The sequence below is a fragment of the Odontesthes bonariensis genome, chromosome 7, assembly GCF_027942865.1.
Source record: "Odontesthes bonariensis isolate fOdoBon6 chromosome 7, fOdoBon6.hap1, whole genome shotgun sequence".
NCBI lineage: Eukaryota > Metazoa > Chordata > Actinopteri > Atheriniformes > Atherinopsidae > Odontesthes > Odontesthes bonariensis.
The window spans coordinates 24,563,598-24,579,112 of record NC_134512.1 but is presented as its reverse complement, the minus strand read 5'-3'; the positions used below and the strand labels follow the sequence as shown (position 1 = coordinate 24,579,112).

The window sequence follows — 15,515 nt, the reverse complement described above, 5'->3', positions numbered from 1 at the left end:
AAATATTACACATGCGATTCTGTTGAACCATAGGCTGGATATGCAACTAATCCAACTAAGAAAGCAGTTTAGTTATGATAAGTGTGTGATGTTGAGTTGCAACAAACAAAACAGCACAAATTAGAAAACCGATTCGAGGTACTTATCACACATTTGACTCCGATTTGGCTGAAATCTGTAATAATTGCTCCACATAATTCACAATAGCGCCGTGTCACCGCAATCAGGCATTTCTTGAGTTTCATGTTTATCAAAGGTAGATTAAAAATAAAAATGAAACATTGGTGTGACATCCTAAAAAAGACTGGGCTTTATCAACTTGCTAATTTGCATTTTTAATTGAGAATGAATCAATTCATTTAAATCTACTTTTGTTTTAACAACCTGTTCACTTTCCCTGAATGAAGTAGCGTGACATTGATGCCTCATCTGTCCTAACGTAAAGGGGTAATACGTACAGTTGGATAATACTAAGACAGACCTCTTGTTCTTCCCAGATGTGTTTCTGGGGTTCCTGAATCAGTCTACAGCATCAGTCTGCAGGAATTTTGGGAATGGCCAGTGGCACTGCTACATCCTGCTGGTGCTCTTTTCTGCCGCACTTCCTGTGGGGATCCTGGGAAACGTGGCAGTGCTAATCAACTACACCTGCTTGAGGAAAACCTTAAGCTCCAGCAGGGTTTTCCTGTTAAACCTGGCTCTGTGTGACTCGGCCTGGATCCTCACCCTCCCCTTCACCCTCTACTTCAAATTCCAGAGGCCGTACCGCGGAGACATACAGGTCTTCTGCCGTGTCAAAAGGATCTCCTTCAACATCAACATATACGGCAGCATCCTATTCCTCACCCTGATCAGTTTTGACCGCTATGTTGGAACAGTACACCCTATCAGGTCTCTCCGCTGGTGGAGCGCTGGTAAAGCCAAGATATGTTCAGCCTGCGCATGGGTCGGGCTCGTCCTGAGCTCCATTCCTGACCTGTTTGACATTTTTGCCATTCGGCGCTCAGCGAACGCCACCGCGTGTATGGACCACATCAAGGGTCCTTTTCTCCACCTCAAAATAATCACCGTCATCCGAACAACAGTATGCTTCCTGCTCCCTTTCGGTGCCATGCTGGCTTTTTACATCATGACAGTTTGTGTTCTGAGGCGTCTCCGAAGAGGAGGAAGGAACGGGGAAGCCCAGCCAGCGGGAAGGAAGCCGCTGCGACTCATCACCGCCTCCCTACTCGTCTTTGCGGTCTCTTTTGTGCCCTATCACATCATGGTCATCACCCTGGTGTTCACGATGAACCGTGACCTGGTGACGCCCTCTGACACCAAATTCCTCTATCAGCTCTGTGAGGCCGTGTGTAGTTTAAGCAGCTGCCTGGACCCGGTGCTCTATATCATGGCTAGTGAGCAGTTTAAGAGGAAGCTGCTGGCCTTTAAAAGAGACCGATACAGGAGCCTGTGTTGTCGAGGCAGCAGGAGGGTGGGAGTTACTGGCAAATGAGTATCCAACATTTCATTTTTGTGGCTTGTTACTTTAAAAGGCCTTCTCTGTATTACTGTTACGCGAGTGCCAAATGCAGATGTTAACAGCACAATTACAAAGCTGCGTTCATAAAGGTTGGGAAGGGGTGTATTATGTAAATTGAAGCAGAATGCAAAGATGTGAATGCACATTTAAAATGCAGCAACAAAAAAAATAATAATATTGTTCTAATAAATGGTTACATTGTCATTTTAAATTTGATGATTGCAACACGTTTCGAAAAGGTTGTGATTTGAAAAGAAGGGTTGTGTGATGCCAATAAAGGGATAAAAAAAACAGGCAGAGAGACGCATCTCAGCTAATCGCACCAGATTAATTGGGAACAATGTCAGTAACATGATCGATTGTAAGAGAAGCATAACAACAAGGCACACCCTTTTCGATGTGGAGGGGTTCAATACATCAGCACTTTAAATGGATGATTCCAAAGGGCCAAAGCAGATTGCACAATGTTCCAGAGTTTAATCGTTCTGTAAAGACCGTAAAGGGCAAGTTTATTTGAATACAGTCGAATTAACAATAAATCCAGAAACTGTGACCGAAGAGCAGCCCATTAAGCTAGGTATCAATTCACATTCACTTTAGGTATTTCCATACTAAAAAAAGCTGATCTAAAAGTGAATCTGAGTTTAAAATGGTTGCTTAAATAGAAAAAATGGAGGTGGTTCACTAAGGGATTCACTAATTCTCCTTCCTCAGCAGCATGGAACGGGCTCTGCTAACTGTGTACAAAATTTTAAACCATCGCTACATTTTGCAAGATATTAAATTAGTTTAAAATTAAAAGAGTCAGTTCCAGAGTGGAGCCTAGAGAAAGATTTTTTTTGTTCTTTTTATGCAAACCACAACATCAGTGGGTATTTATTACGCTGTGCTATATTCTGAAGAGAAAATATGTGCGATGCTCTCTACTGATGACAATAGCCTCAACAGTGGTGAGCAAAGTTAGAAGAATCCTGAATTAAATTTTCATAAGTTTAAATGATATGAATCAAATATGAAGAAAAGCACAGGTTATTGTTATTAGTTATTTGCACCTGTGCAGGGACGAAGTAACAGCTGTTCAAGCCTTATCAACATGCTGCTCAAACATATTGAATGAAGTGCAGTAAATGAGGGATTTTCAACAGAAAACGTGATTAATACCAAAATGGAAGGTAAATAGGGAGCCTTGAAAACCAAAACATGGCTCACGTTTGGTCACAGTTAATGCCACCATCACATTATGCAAACTATTTGTGCACGCAGCTTTATCTACTTTCGATTTCAGCAACTACTGCATCTTCTTTGGATTCCCTGCACCCTAATAACACTCCAGCACTAATCCCGAAAAGAAAACCCACAGTGCAATGAGCTTTGGCCTCGTCTCTATCTGGATCCTAGTATAAAGGCACTTCCATAAGCATTCATCATATCACACATTGACTGAGCTGCAGCATCGCCGGGGTGGGGTGTGTTGGTAGTTCGAAATATGACTGTGTCCCCAGAGCTGGTCTCCTCTGTAACTAAGAGTCTGGATAATAAATCAAAGGTGCAGAGCGACAACAAAACTCCCTCCACAGAGACGCTGCAGCGGGAAGAGCTGAGACACAGAGTTGGCTGCTGTGCCAACGTGGCTGTTCCAGTAAGTGCCCTGGTAGATGATTTCATTTAGTTATTTATGACTGGGTTCCAGACTAAAATTTCTGACAAAACTCCTTTATTTGCTTGCTCTTAAAACCATCGCTCACTGACTTCGACTCATCCGCTCTGTTCGTCTATTTTTAATCAATCTTTGACAATGACAGTGCCTCAATATCTTTTTGAGCTTCTTATCTCTCCAGAGTATACGAGCTAAACTGCACTTCTGCTGACATTAGTCGGCATTTGGGCCACTTGGGGGAACCATATGCAACGCTTCTATACAATTCCCTCATTACTCTGATATGATGGGTAGCAGTGGCGGCTGCTGACTTCTAAAACAGGGGAAGCCCATATTACGCGTTCAGGGTTGTAGTGGCTCGTGCCATCCCAAAGCAGAAGATAGCAAAGTTAAAAAGAATTAGTTATAACATAGCTGTGTCTAGTATGACAAGTATGCCCAGCAAATACACAGAAAGAAGGTATAGACTTTGAAAATTCACACAGCAAGGCCAAAATCAAGTATGATCGAATCTAAGGCCTGTAAATGGCTGGATCTGTGGCTGGATCAGCATTTTTCCCTGTCATAATGAATACTTAGAGTTTGATGGAGCATAGGATGTGAGGATGGAAATGGAAACGATGGGAAATGAGTGAAACTCCGACAGCACTTTCACAGACAACCAGTCTCTTTCGTATCCGCTTTGGGACTGAAGTTCCAGCGTGCTTCTCCCCGCTTAAAAATTCGGCTGCCACAACATCTCTCATGATGGACAAACACTAACTCCAATCATCACAACACAGCCGCTCATATTGACACGCCCACGTCTAATCTACCCCCAGAGGCGCCGGGCAGCCTCGGAAGTGATGAGTTTTTGTCGATTTAGCCAATGTGACCTAGAATTGTAGAAAAAAACTTGACTCTCCCGCCCCCTCCTGAAGCCGGGCAGCCCTCGGCTCGGAAGCCTGGCTGTTAGTGGCGGCTTCATAACATGATTTCCTCAGTGAACGGCGGCGATTTCAGAACAAATCCCTTCATTAAGCTACAGGACAACATGTTGTAGTTATGAAAGTAAATGCAGTATTGGGCATATCTTGTGTTTTGTGAATAACTGTTTTATCGTCAATTTAACATTGAAGATGTAGCAATTTCACCAGAGAATGGGAGAGGCTGTCCGGCCTCCCGTGTTGTCTCTGAATAGCCGCGGCTGATGGGTAGAAAAGCAACAGTAATGGGTGGGCATTACTATAGAGCTGAAAGATAATAAAACACAATGGGCGGTCAGCAGATTGATATTGCATGATATATATTGATACCGGGGAGGTGTTGCAATACCCGACAATTGCACCATTCCCTGTTTCATTGCAGATACTTTCAGAATGACTGGGATTTCAAAAGAGCTTAATGCCAGGGACTAACAGTGTGCAGCGCTCTGCTTCCACTTCCTATATTCACAGTCGGCGTGCTTTTTCTCTTCCCTGCAGCTCTCACAGCGACAAGAAATGGCTGAAAAAACAGGTGCTACTGCTGACCTTTAAATTTGTACATAGGCCCGACGCAGGCAGGACAATTTCCTTACATCTCTGACAGTGAGTAATGCTGCAAACACCACAAAGTGCTGTCTGTAAAAACAGTCCATGAAATGCATTGTCTATCAAACTGTTGTCATCGATAGATCACGACTGTAGGTGATGGTTCTCTGCATCTGTCAGTACACCTGCATCTTCAACAGCTCAAAAGTATTATCAGTTACTGTTGAGTCATTTTTTTGTAACTACAAACAAAAACTAACCGTTTTAGAACAAGTATGCACCCGTGGCAGAGACGTTTATTCACCCGCAGCTGCAACACATCCTCTAAAAGAAAGGCGTGGACAATCGAAACATCCCACACAATTGTGCCAGTCACACATTTACTCCCTCAAACACTCACCCTGCTTCAATCCCCAGGAACAGACGGCTATACATAAGCCACCACAGTCATTGCTTTCCAGAGTAATGATATATGACAGAACCCAGATGGCATCCCGTAGGCTACAATCAGGACCAGGGAAAAGGGGTTGAGAAGAATTCAGCATCAGAGCAACCGGCGCTATGGCTCACTGTCTGCAACACACACGCACACAAACACAGGGCACCGCAAAACATCCCCTAATCACATCAGTCCTGATCAAAGCAAGCAGGTTTTCACAATACTTTCACCTTCACCTCTTTCTGTGCTCTTCACTGCATCCGGGGCCTCAGATGAGTCAGCCGAGTGGAGAAGAGCAGTCAGAGTTTGATTAAATATGAGTGTCTGTTATAACATGTACAGCAGGATCTAATCCAGGTGGGACATGACTCAAAAATTACAATTCAATTTATCTTCCAGAATTTGCAAAGCCTTGGAGAGACACAGGTGAATATGTTATGCTAATCTAGAGCCCAAGGTAGAGATAAGCAGTTTTACCTTTTCCATTATGGGAGTGAGATGATAATTTATTGCAAAGGACCATTTAGGGGATCACAGGCATAGCCTGACTGCACTGTGTCTCAACCTGAGCTGTTTCTCGCACCAAAGCGTGCTAGCTGATGTCTCATGGTCTCTTCTTCTCTTTCTTTAGAAAAGAATAGCCCATAAGGACCCTCACAAACAGGATAGCTCTCCTCTTTTCACAAGGCACATGGTTTATAGCTAACTGATGTAGTGTGGCATTGCTGCGCTAAAAGGACTGTGTTTGAGGCCTCTTTTATGGAAAATAAAGCGCATAAATCTGTTTTATTTGACAGCTTTTTATACCTTATATTTGATGAAAAACTACCTTCACAGTTCAGTGTTTGACATCCATCGTTAGGATGGCCTGTGGAGCAAACAGGAGGCTTGAGGCAGAGATTTGGTGCGGACCGGCCAGGTGTTTATTCACCCACAACCAACGAATGACATCATGACACACATAGACAGACCTCTATCCCTCAGGTAGCCTCAGCTCATAGTAGCAGCTACTGGTATTAACTGACAGCCTTTTATAGACAACCACCAATTCCATCCTAATCTCTACCATCTAACAGGTAATCTAAATCCCACTAAATAGTCTAAATATCTATCTTATTTCTTATTTCCACTTCTTGTTTTATTATTTACCCAGATCAGATGTGAATAAGCTGTTTGGCCTCAGTGACCACAGGCGTGTTAGAGGTACCTCAGGTGAGCCATTCAATCCAATGGACTAAACTAACTGTAAACCATGGTGGTGGTAGCATCATGCTCTGGGACTATTACATTGCCAGTAGAAGTATTAGATTGCACAAAGTGGATGGAATAATGAAGATTGAGGAAAAAAACACAAACATATTCAGTAAGTCGAAACCAGATATGGATAAAGTTTGGAAACCTTGATTTGCCAACAGGACGATGACCCCAAACACAGACTGGCTGGCTGGCTGGCAGTAGAATGAATAAATTAGGCAAACACTACGCTTTTGGAACGGCCATCCAAAAGTCATGACCTTAGGCCTTTCAAAGAATTGTGGACTTTTCTTAAAACGCTTCCAATTTTGCAAAGAAGAGTGGTCACAAATCCAACCAAAATTCTGCTAAAAGCTTAAAGATGGTGACCAAGAGCTTGTCATCAAGGTTGAACTCGCCAAGAGTCAATTGCAAAAATGCCAAATGATCCCTTTAATGTCTTTTGTAGAATATATATATATATATATATATATATATATATATATATATATAAATATAGTTTTGACTATCTTTAGCACCACTTGACCTGTCATACATTCATTCACTTATGGATGTTGACAGCAGAGGTTTAATCCTTCACTATCACTTACCAGTGCGCTATGAAACAGACTGGCATCTGCCGACTTCAGTCCATGACTTTTTTTTTCTAAATTTGTCTTAAATCCATCCATTAGGATTTGAATCTGTGAAATCCTTCTGTGAATGTGTTCATATTTTTGTTTATTGTTGATTCTACTAAGGCCTAATTTTTTCATTTCAAAGGACATTTTTATGTGGAACCGTGTGGTAGTTTTTAAATGGGACATTCTTTAATTGTGACACGGTAACGTAGCTGCTTTTTCCTCAACCTAGTTCTTAAAAGACTAAAAGCAGTCTTGGCTCGACACATTTAGAAAGCTGGCCATATCTGATCCGTGTTTGCGTGCAAACGAACCATGCTTGAATGAAACAGACTTCTCACGAAACCAGTGTGACCTCAGACTTAATATAAATGCATAACGACAGCCAGTCTTCCTCTGCTTAACCAGCAGTCATTGCCCTGCACCCACTCGATTAGAGAGCACACACTGCCTTAAGTGACTGAATGAAGCAGGTTGTTCCTTGAATCATATAACCTGTCACAAGTTATTCATCAACCATAGTTGATTTTTTTCTCCAATAGTGGAAAGGGGGAAAACGGATATCATCTGTCAGATCTATACAGCTACATACAAAACAAACAAAAAAAAAAATCACTGCAATTAAAAAAAATGTGCTCGATTGGATTAATAATTTGTGTAGGTTTCCGAGGGGATTTATCACATATTGTGGGAAATACAGCAAAGAAAACATTAGAGAGAGAATGATGCTCCTCACAGAGAAAGATTTTCTAGGCCATCATAAATGATCAGTGATGCAGGGAATGAGTCACCTTTTACAAACAAAATCAACTTGCAGGTTTGGGACAAATTGATGTAACACGAGGCATAACTGTGCACGGTATGAGCTCAAAGAGGTACTTTAGGTAAGGCAGTGAAATCAAACAGAAAACATTTGAGTACAGAAAACACAACTGGCACAGACTGTGACCACAAAAAGCTTTCGAGAAGCTTAAACCTTCATTTCACTGTGTTCATTTTTTTCTCCTTACAGTGGCCATGGTGCTACAGTGGAGCTCTAATAGCCTACTTGGGTTTGTGATTACATAACCGCTGTGCCGAAATGTTAAACAGCCTATCTCTCGTCTCTGCAACTCTCTACATCAGCCTCTTTATCCGCGTCTCTCCCCTTATCTTCCTCCTCTAAACTATTGCAGTATCAAGACAGGCAAACACACGCATATGGATCCACAAAGTATCTCCACTCTCACATATTTACTACTACACATGCCCACACACAAAAGCACAGGCCACCATATTTGGCAGCTTGTTGAAGTAAATTATTTGTACCTGGCAGCAGGTTATTTTGCACTCTTACTGCCCCGTACATACCCAACTTAATCCAACCGTTCCAGATCCAAAAGGGCCAACAATTTTGGGCAATGTAAATGAGAACGCAAGTAGACGAATGTTCTGTTCCGTTTCCGTAAAATCTCAAAACGCTCCACACAAACTCTGCTGGTTAATTTCCTTGAAGATAGTTCTGGTTATTGAGAAACGGCGACATGTAGGTCTGATGTTCTACCAAGAACCGAGAAACTCACTAGTCTAAAAAAATTAAATGGAATCCTTCACGTCTGAGAGGAGATTTAAAAAGGTTTCTGAATTAGTTCAAACACATCATTCGCCTAAACAAAAATGATCTACAAGTGGTGTAAATATCAAAATGACAAACGATTGTCAGTGTGTGCAAAGGTCAAGACTAGGGCTGGGTGAGTTAACTCGTTATTATCGCGGTAACTCGTTAATTATTTAACTCCAACAAATATTTTATTGCGCATTAGCGCAGGTTTTATTATTTATTTTATTATTGTAAAAGTCTGTTGCTCACAGGCTTTTATTTTGTAAAATTCTGTTGCTGTCTGCAGCGGAACCGGAAAAGAAAGTAATTGACGGATCCACCAAACATGGAGAAGGGTACGGAACTTTTACTCTGCCATTTTCATTTTAAAGTTCTTCCAGACGTGAAGTCGACAGAACCAAAGTCATCTGTAAACACTGCCAAGTTGAATTGTCTTCTCATCGTAGTAGTTCCAGTCTAAAATATCACTTAAAGGCAAAACACACAATTGATAGCAGCAAGTCATTCAAGGAAACAGACAGTGGAGCGAGGCTTCTACATAAAAATGCTGATGTTAAAAGTGTGTTTGCACAACAAATGTTATGGCACTTTCATTCATATGGCAGCACATTTAAAATAAAACTAAATGCTAAAAGCTATACACTACTTTTAAATTCATTTTTGGATTTTACGTGCAAATGAGATTAATCGTGATTAATCAGGGAAATCATGTGATTAATTAGATTAAAAATTGTAATCGTTACCCAGCCCGAGTCAAGATCAAACTTTTGGAACAATGTGCTTGAAACAGACAAGAGTTGTTTGGCGAGGAACTGTAGATGGTTGAGTTACAACCTCGAAAAAAGGGCTGCATGCAGTCCCTTAATCAACTATTTTGTTAATTTTTTATCAAGTTTTTAAATGCATTTTTAAAAGTGTCGCAACTGTTTTGGAATTGAGGTCGTAAAAGACAATGGTCCGAGTGATTATACCCTTAGATTTATGTTTCATGATTCTTATGATGACTTGTTGTTTTTACTAAATTCAAAAGAAAAGTCAAATTTCTCCGCGTTTGATATATGTAAAATAATATGCATCCTGTCAAGTCTCTGTCTCAATCTAAGACAAAACAGGACTCTGTTAGCGTACATGGCCAATGCAGCTCCACATTTGGTCCTGTCCCAAAGGTAGAGACACACTGAAACACTATCACAGATCCTATGTAGGGAGACACTTGATTCAATTAAACGATTGCAACTTGAGAAGATAGAGCAGCCGGTATTATTAGGCTGTCCGCTCAGCACAGAAAAAAATACCGCCCTCAGATGCCATGTTCCACTTTTTCCTCTAACTGGCGGTTCTGCGCTTGCTAAAAGTATCATGGTGTCATCACGCGCTCTTGGCAGCAGTGATATCAGGGGCTGAGTGAAAAATGTGAAGCGAATAGGAAACAGAGTTCAATGGGAGCCACGGCAAACTGCAGCAGGGCTGAAACAAGTGAAGGACTGGTGAGGCTGGAGTCACGGCCTTTTTGAGAGGAGAGGGAGAAAAAAAACTAGCCAAGCTAGCAACACAGAGACAAGACAAGAGTGAGGTCCTACGAGAGGATGAGAAGACTGGCAAGTGGGTGACAAAGAGGAGGAAATGAACTTCAGAGGTGTGAGTGTTGAGGGAAGTGAGCAGCATGAGTACTGAGCAAAAATATGTAGCAAATAGGGGTGAAGGTTTTCGTGCTGCTCTTTTCAACTTATCATAGTCAGAAAAACTTATTTGTATTTTGCAACAATGACAAATATTGAATTCGTTTGTAAGCGAATCAAAATACCACTAAGTACTATTAGTTTGGAGACATGACTATTGGAACAGTTAAATGCAACTAATCTATTATTACTAGTGTTTGTAGTTCTAAACTGTGATATAATGGTGAAACCTTACAGGCCGCTGTTCACTATTTGAGCAGAGAAAGCTAGACCGACATCGGGGTCGGGGTTTTCCCTGCAAAACCAAGATGCCAAGATTAGCAGAGTTACTTCACCCGTCACTGGTTTATATGTTGCGGCTGATCTGTGTATATTCTGTGGCCGCAGTCAGTGCTGATGCATCTGACAACACGAAACTCTGGTTTGAAAATAAAAAAGACTATTTAGTGACCCACATATGGCCACTGGGATTAGCATAACTGCAGCGTTATGTTATGTAAAGGCAGAAAAGCCTCGATGAGGCCTTCGGGAACTTCAGGTCTCTTCAGTGGCAGAGAATCCTCTCCCTTTAGGTCATAGAAAAAAGAGAAAAGAATACAATGATTTGCAAATCTCACACCAACATTTTATCTACAATTCAACATAGAAAGCATATGTAGCCTGGCTGACGCGTCCACATCTCGATGAGATGGTGGTCTGGGAACTAGGTGTGCATTTTCTCGTATTTGAGGCGTGGTTTACGAATGCCTAGAGCCGTTTATTGGGCGCTACGAATGACTATCAAATGGCGTCTGGTTCTTCCCATGCTCACTTATACCAAATGACGTATGTAGAGCGACAGAAATTCGACGAGGGAATACATCCTTTTGGCAATGAAATCTTTCAAAGCCAAACGTTGCTCTTTTTTTAAAAGTAAACTTGCGTTCTAAGCTACTTAAAACACTTTCTAAGGCTGCATCGAACGGTAACGTTGTGTCCGCTGCCATGTTGGATTAACACTCCACAAGCTTCGGTGTCGCGCATAGACATCGTCCCCCCCCGTTCTGTGATTGGTTCCCTAACTCAGGCAAAAAGAGTTATTGAGCTGTCTAACAATGTGACAATGGGCTGTATGAGAAAACAGTCATGACTTTCTGCTGCTTCCAACTTTTTCTGTGGGAGATCGTCATACGCGTAAAAACAATCAAAATCACCACAAATTTTGGTCATTTTGGTCATAAAAATCACGATTTTATCAGAGCGAAGCGAGTTCCAAAATGCTTCAAGTGAGCGCGAGCTGACCCAAAGTCTTAATGAGCTGTTTTTTAGTCTTAATTTCTCACACGTTTAGCCATCTGACAAAAGGAACAGAAAAATATGTTAATGATAGTAGCTTTATAGGGAAATCTGATTTATTAATATACAGAATTTATTTTAAAAAAAAACGGAAAAAAGGAACCTTGGAGTGTGTACAAAGTGCGTTAGCTGAGCGTATACATGCAGGAGGGATTCAAACCCCAACTTTACAATATGGGTGTGTTATTCTGGCTATGAGAAGCTCGATTTTGTCAGACTCGCACGACGACAGGCAAGTTCACATGAACTTTAAAAGTCCACTTTTGGTAAGACTTAACGCAATGTTTCTTTTTCTTGTCTCATATTGGATGCTTACTGTCTGGAAAAAACAGTTCACCGTGCAATCCACAAATGCAGGTTAAAGAGGGATCGTCTGGCTTGTTAACAGTGGTCGGTTCAAAAGCCTGCAGCTCTGATGGTATCAGGCTTCCTTAGTCCTTGTGGAACAAGCGGCTTACACATCTGGAAAGGCACCATCAGTGCTGAAAGGTATTTACAAGTTTTAGAGCAACATTTGCTCCCATCCAGATGGCGTCTTTTTCAGGGAAGGCCTCCCTGAAAAAGTTTCAGAAAACCTTCATTTATCAGAGCAGTGTGGCTTCCTATTAGAAGAATACAGCTGCAGTCCAGGCCTTTCCACCAAATGACAAATTCCACATTTGGCCAGTCATGAAACACAAACTACTAAATTACAAAGAAGACCCAGTACTGTCGAGCAGCTGGAATGTCATATCAGACGAGTATGGGACAGCATACTTCTCCCAAAGGTCCAACAACTGGTCCTCTCAGCTCTCAGACGTTTACAGGCTGCTGTTAAAAGAAGAGGGGATGCTACACAGTGGTAAACGTGGCCCTCTCCCAACCTTTCTGAGACGGGTACTTTTCATGAGACGGTGAAATGTCTCACTTTTAACATTTAACTGGTTTTCTATTAACACACCGTTATGATATAATACTGATTTCTGAGGTTTACAAGTAGCTGCCTGTTGTTTCTATTTACATTTCGTACCGCAGCCAGATTTTTCTTTTGGAATTGAGGATCTACCTTGTTTACAAAAAGCTTACCATATGCAGTTAATCGATACAAAACCTCGTAGTTTTGGTTTTTTTCATATAAATTAATAACAGATCAACTATTTAGGTACGAGTGTACACATTTATAAATGAACATGTTACACACCGCATTCTGACACTGCAACCGCATTGAGGGCAATGTTCAACTCATGTGCTGGACATCAGGGCAACATTCATTTCATAGAACTATATTTATGATGGACAATGTAAGCACCGGGCGCTCATGAGAAAGGAAAATGTAACGGAAAAGAACTGAGTAGCACTTTTGCTTGTGGTCTTCTTACGTCTGCCCCATCAGGGCCAAACAGAGCTGCTCTCCCGCAACACCAGTGTAAGTGTTCTTCTTCTCTTCCGTGATATGCATGTCAACATGCCTGCAGTGAAAAAGCGCTATTGCGGTAGGTGGTTGTGACTCCTTGCGTTGGATACTGCTATGTCTGAAGCAAAAGATTAGTTTAAGAGATGCTTATGATGTGTGCTAAAGTACAAATCGTGATAAACAAGATGAGTCTAGCTGCCAAGACTGATTATGGAGTGAGAATAACCTCTTTAGCTGCATGACAATCCACAACAGCTAGAGTCAAATTGAGAGCACAAGGTGCTGCTCACTGATGAATAGCAACAACAAGAGAACAGCTCAGGAGGACGTTTCCCTCCCAGAGAAGAGCCATTACTCTGCACATTCCACTGCATTACTGTGCGCATGACTTACCAAAGAGCTGGCGGTGGAATATAAACTTCCCCGCTAACAGGCCAGTGATAATGGCCAGTATCCAGCATATTACTTTCCCGATGTTCCACCCAAGGCCTGGGTACTTGTTGAACAGGAAGGAGAAGCAGTTGCCCACCACAATCATATGGGCTTCTGTCTGACTGTGGGAGATGGGGTCTTCGGCGAAGATGAGGAAGTTGAAGAAGATGACGAGGTAGGCCACGATGAGACGTGACCACGGGTGCTGGAAGTAGTAGCGAAAACGGGCATCTATTTCCATCCTGCTGAGCCCCCCGGCCACACTACACCTAGGAGTGACAGAGGGAAAGTGCTTCTTTCAGTCAGATTAAATTACACTCAGATCAGCAGGGAAGATTAAAGCAAAAACATCCCTCCGGCTCGGATTAGAGGTCTGAATATCGCTGAGGTTTGGAGTAGACGGGGATTACGCCCATCTCAGACAACCTCGGATAGTTCAGCAACAAGGCAAAAAAGCACAACTCTGACTGGAAATGTAAACAGCTTGACTCACAATGGTTACATTATCACACAAACGTGACAGAGACACCCTGATCTGATGGCCAATATTCAGCAGCTTGAAGACTATTTCAACTGGTGGCAAGTCTAAAATCCTTTGTGAGTGACTGAAAGAGGTGTCATACCTGGATAAGGTGGAATCCTGAAGTGCTATACAGCTGTAAGCTGCAAATCTCAGCATAAAGCAGGCTTTTATAGGCTTATCCTCTGAACCCGCCAGCTCTCTGTCTCCCTCAAAAGACTGTGACAGCTTTCAGCTGAAACTTTCCTCGGGAACACCTTCCAAGAACCATTTGAGCATGTCACCCCTGTCAATTCTATACGGCTGTGTCACCGGCCTGGATTTCCCCAACCGCTCCAGAAATAAAACAACCAAAGCGGAACATCCATGACCATGGGTATCAAATTTCACCAGCATTTTTTATTTTTTATTTTACTGCAATCAAAGGCAAGATACTAATTTGATGAATTCACTGACAGAGGTTGCAGCTGCTCATCCAGGTGTATGAAGCAGGAGTTTTTGCTTTATCCCACTGTAAGAATTAAGAGGACGGGGCTGTCTTTCACTGAGACAGAGAACCTGATCCTACTCTGTTGGGTGTCCCACACAGCAGGACGGGTTTATGAAGCTGGATCCAGTCAGAGCCCCTAAATAGTAACTTGAAAATAGGAAGGAGGAGAACTGGCAAATATCTCACAGCAAGAAGACACCAGCCCGGGATGTGATACATTGTACAGAACAGTTGTCATTTATTGATGAAGCTGCAATGACTTTAGAAATACGAGCAACATCATTTGTCATCTCTCTCCAGATGTCTCTCCAAATTCTCAATACGCTGCCGTGTTGAGAGGATCAGTGTGTGTGACCACACGCGCGCGCGTCTCCTGCGTTGACGCCAAATGTCACCATCACCCAGCCTACATGTCACAGAGATAACGCTACGAGCTTCACCAGATATATCTGATTATACAACATAATCGTAGGTGCACCCTGTGCGACTACCGGGATCTGTGCCAGTCCCACCTGGCACAGAGTCGCTATCATTAGTACATGTGCGGTAAATCTCCATCATCGACGCACCTGCTCCACGCCGCTCCCCCCACCACCTCAGTCGACAGCCCGGAGGAGATGCCCAACTCCCGCACGGCTCTGCAGCCACATCAAGCCGACGGCGGTGCCCTAATCATCCAAAACGCCGAGATGATACGGTGGGGAGAGGGGGGGGTTACAGGGATTGTCCATGCGACCTGTTGTTTGTGTACGACAAAGGCTCCCCCAAATCCTCTGCCATTGTGCCGGACCATCCATACACCGGGCCGGGCCGGGCCGGGCCAGGTCAGCCGGGCCGTGGTTCGGTCCTCTCCTTTACGGTGCAGTTAGTGGGAGCTAATGCAGCTGCTTTAGCGTGGATGGACGCGGCTGGCTCCACACAGCACGCTTTAACATCAGTGCAGCGCAGCGAAGCCAACACGTTTACTCACCAGCGCAAAGTTAGCGCCAGTACAAATGTGCAACTTCCGTTCGCGCTTTTCAAATTAAACCTGAAAACTTAAAAAGATTTATTTTTTTTTTTA

At 42.7% G+C, this 15,515-nt stretch overlaps 1 protein-coding gene across 2 annotated transcripts in view; it reads right to left on the bottom strand.

Moving 5' to 3' along the window:
* The window catches only part of tmem117 (transmembrane protein 117), a 48,426-nt gene extending 33,014 nt beyond the window's left edge, over positions 1 to 15,412 (bottom strand). The window contains exons 1-2 of one of the 2 annotated variants that reach the window (XM_075470266.1): positions 15,022 to 15,412; positions 13,404 to 13,711 (exon numbers count right to left, since the gene is read on the bottom strand). In XM_075470266.1, the coding sequence (XP_075326381.1) occupies positions 13,404 to 13,683 (280 nt within the window). In that variant the 5' untranslated portion in view covers positions 13,684 to 13,711; positions 15,022 to 15,412. Of the gene's footprint in view, positions 1 to 13,403; positions 13,712 to 14,065; positions 14,186 to 15,021 lie in introns of those variants that run through there. The other variant, XM_075470265.1, reaches the window with a different exon arrangement.
* Between the last annotated feature and the right edge of the window lie 103 nt (positions 15,413 to 15,515).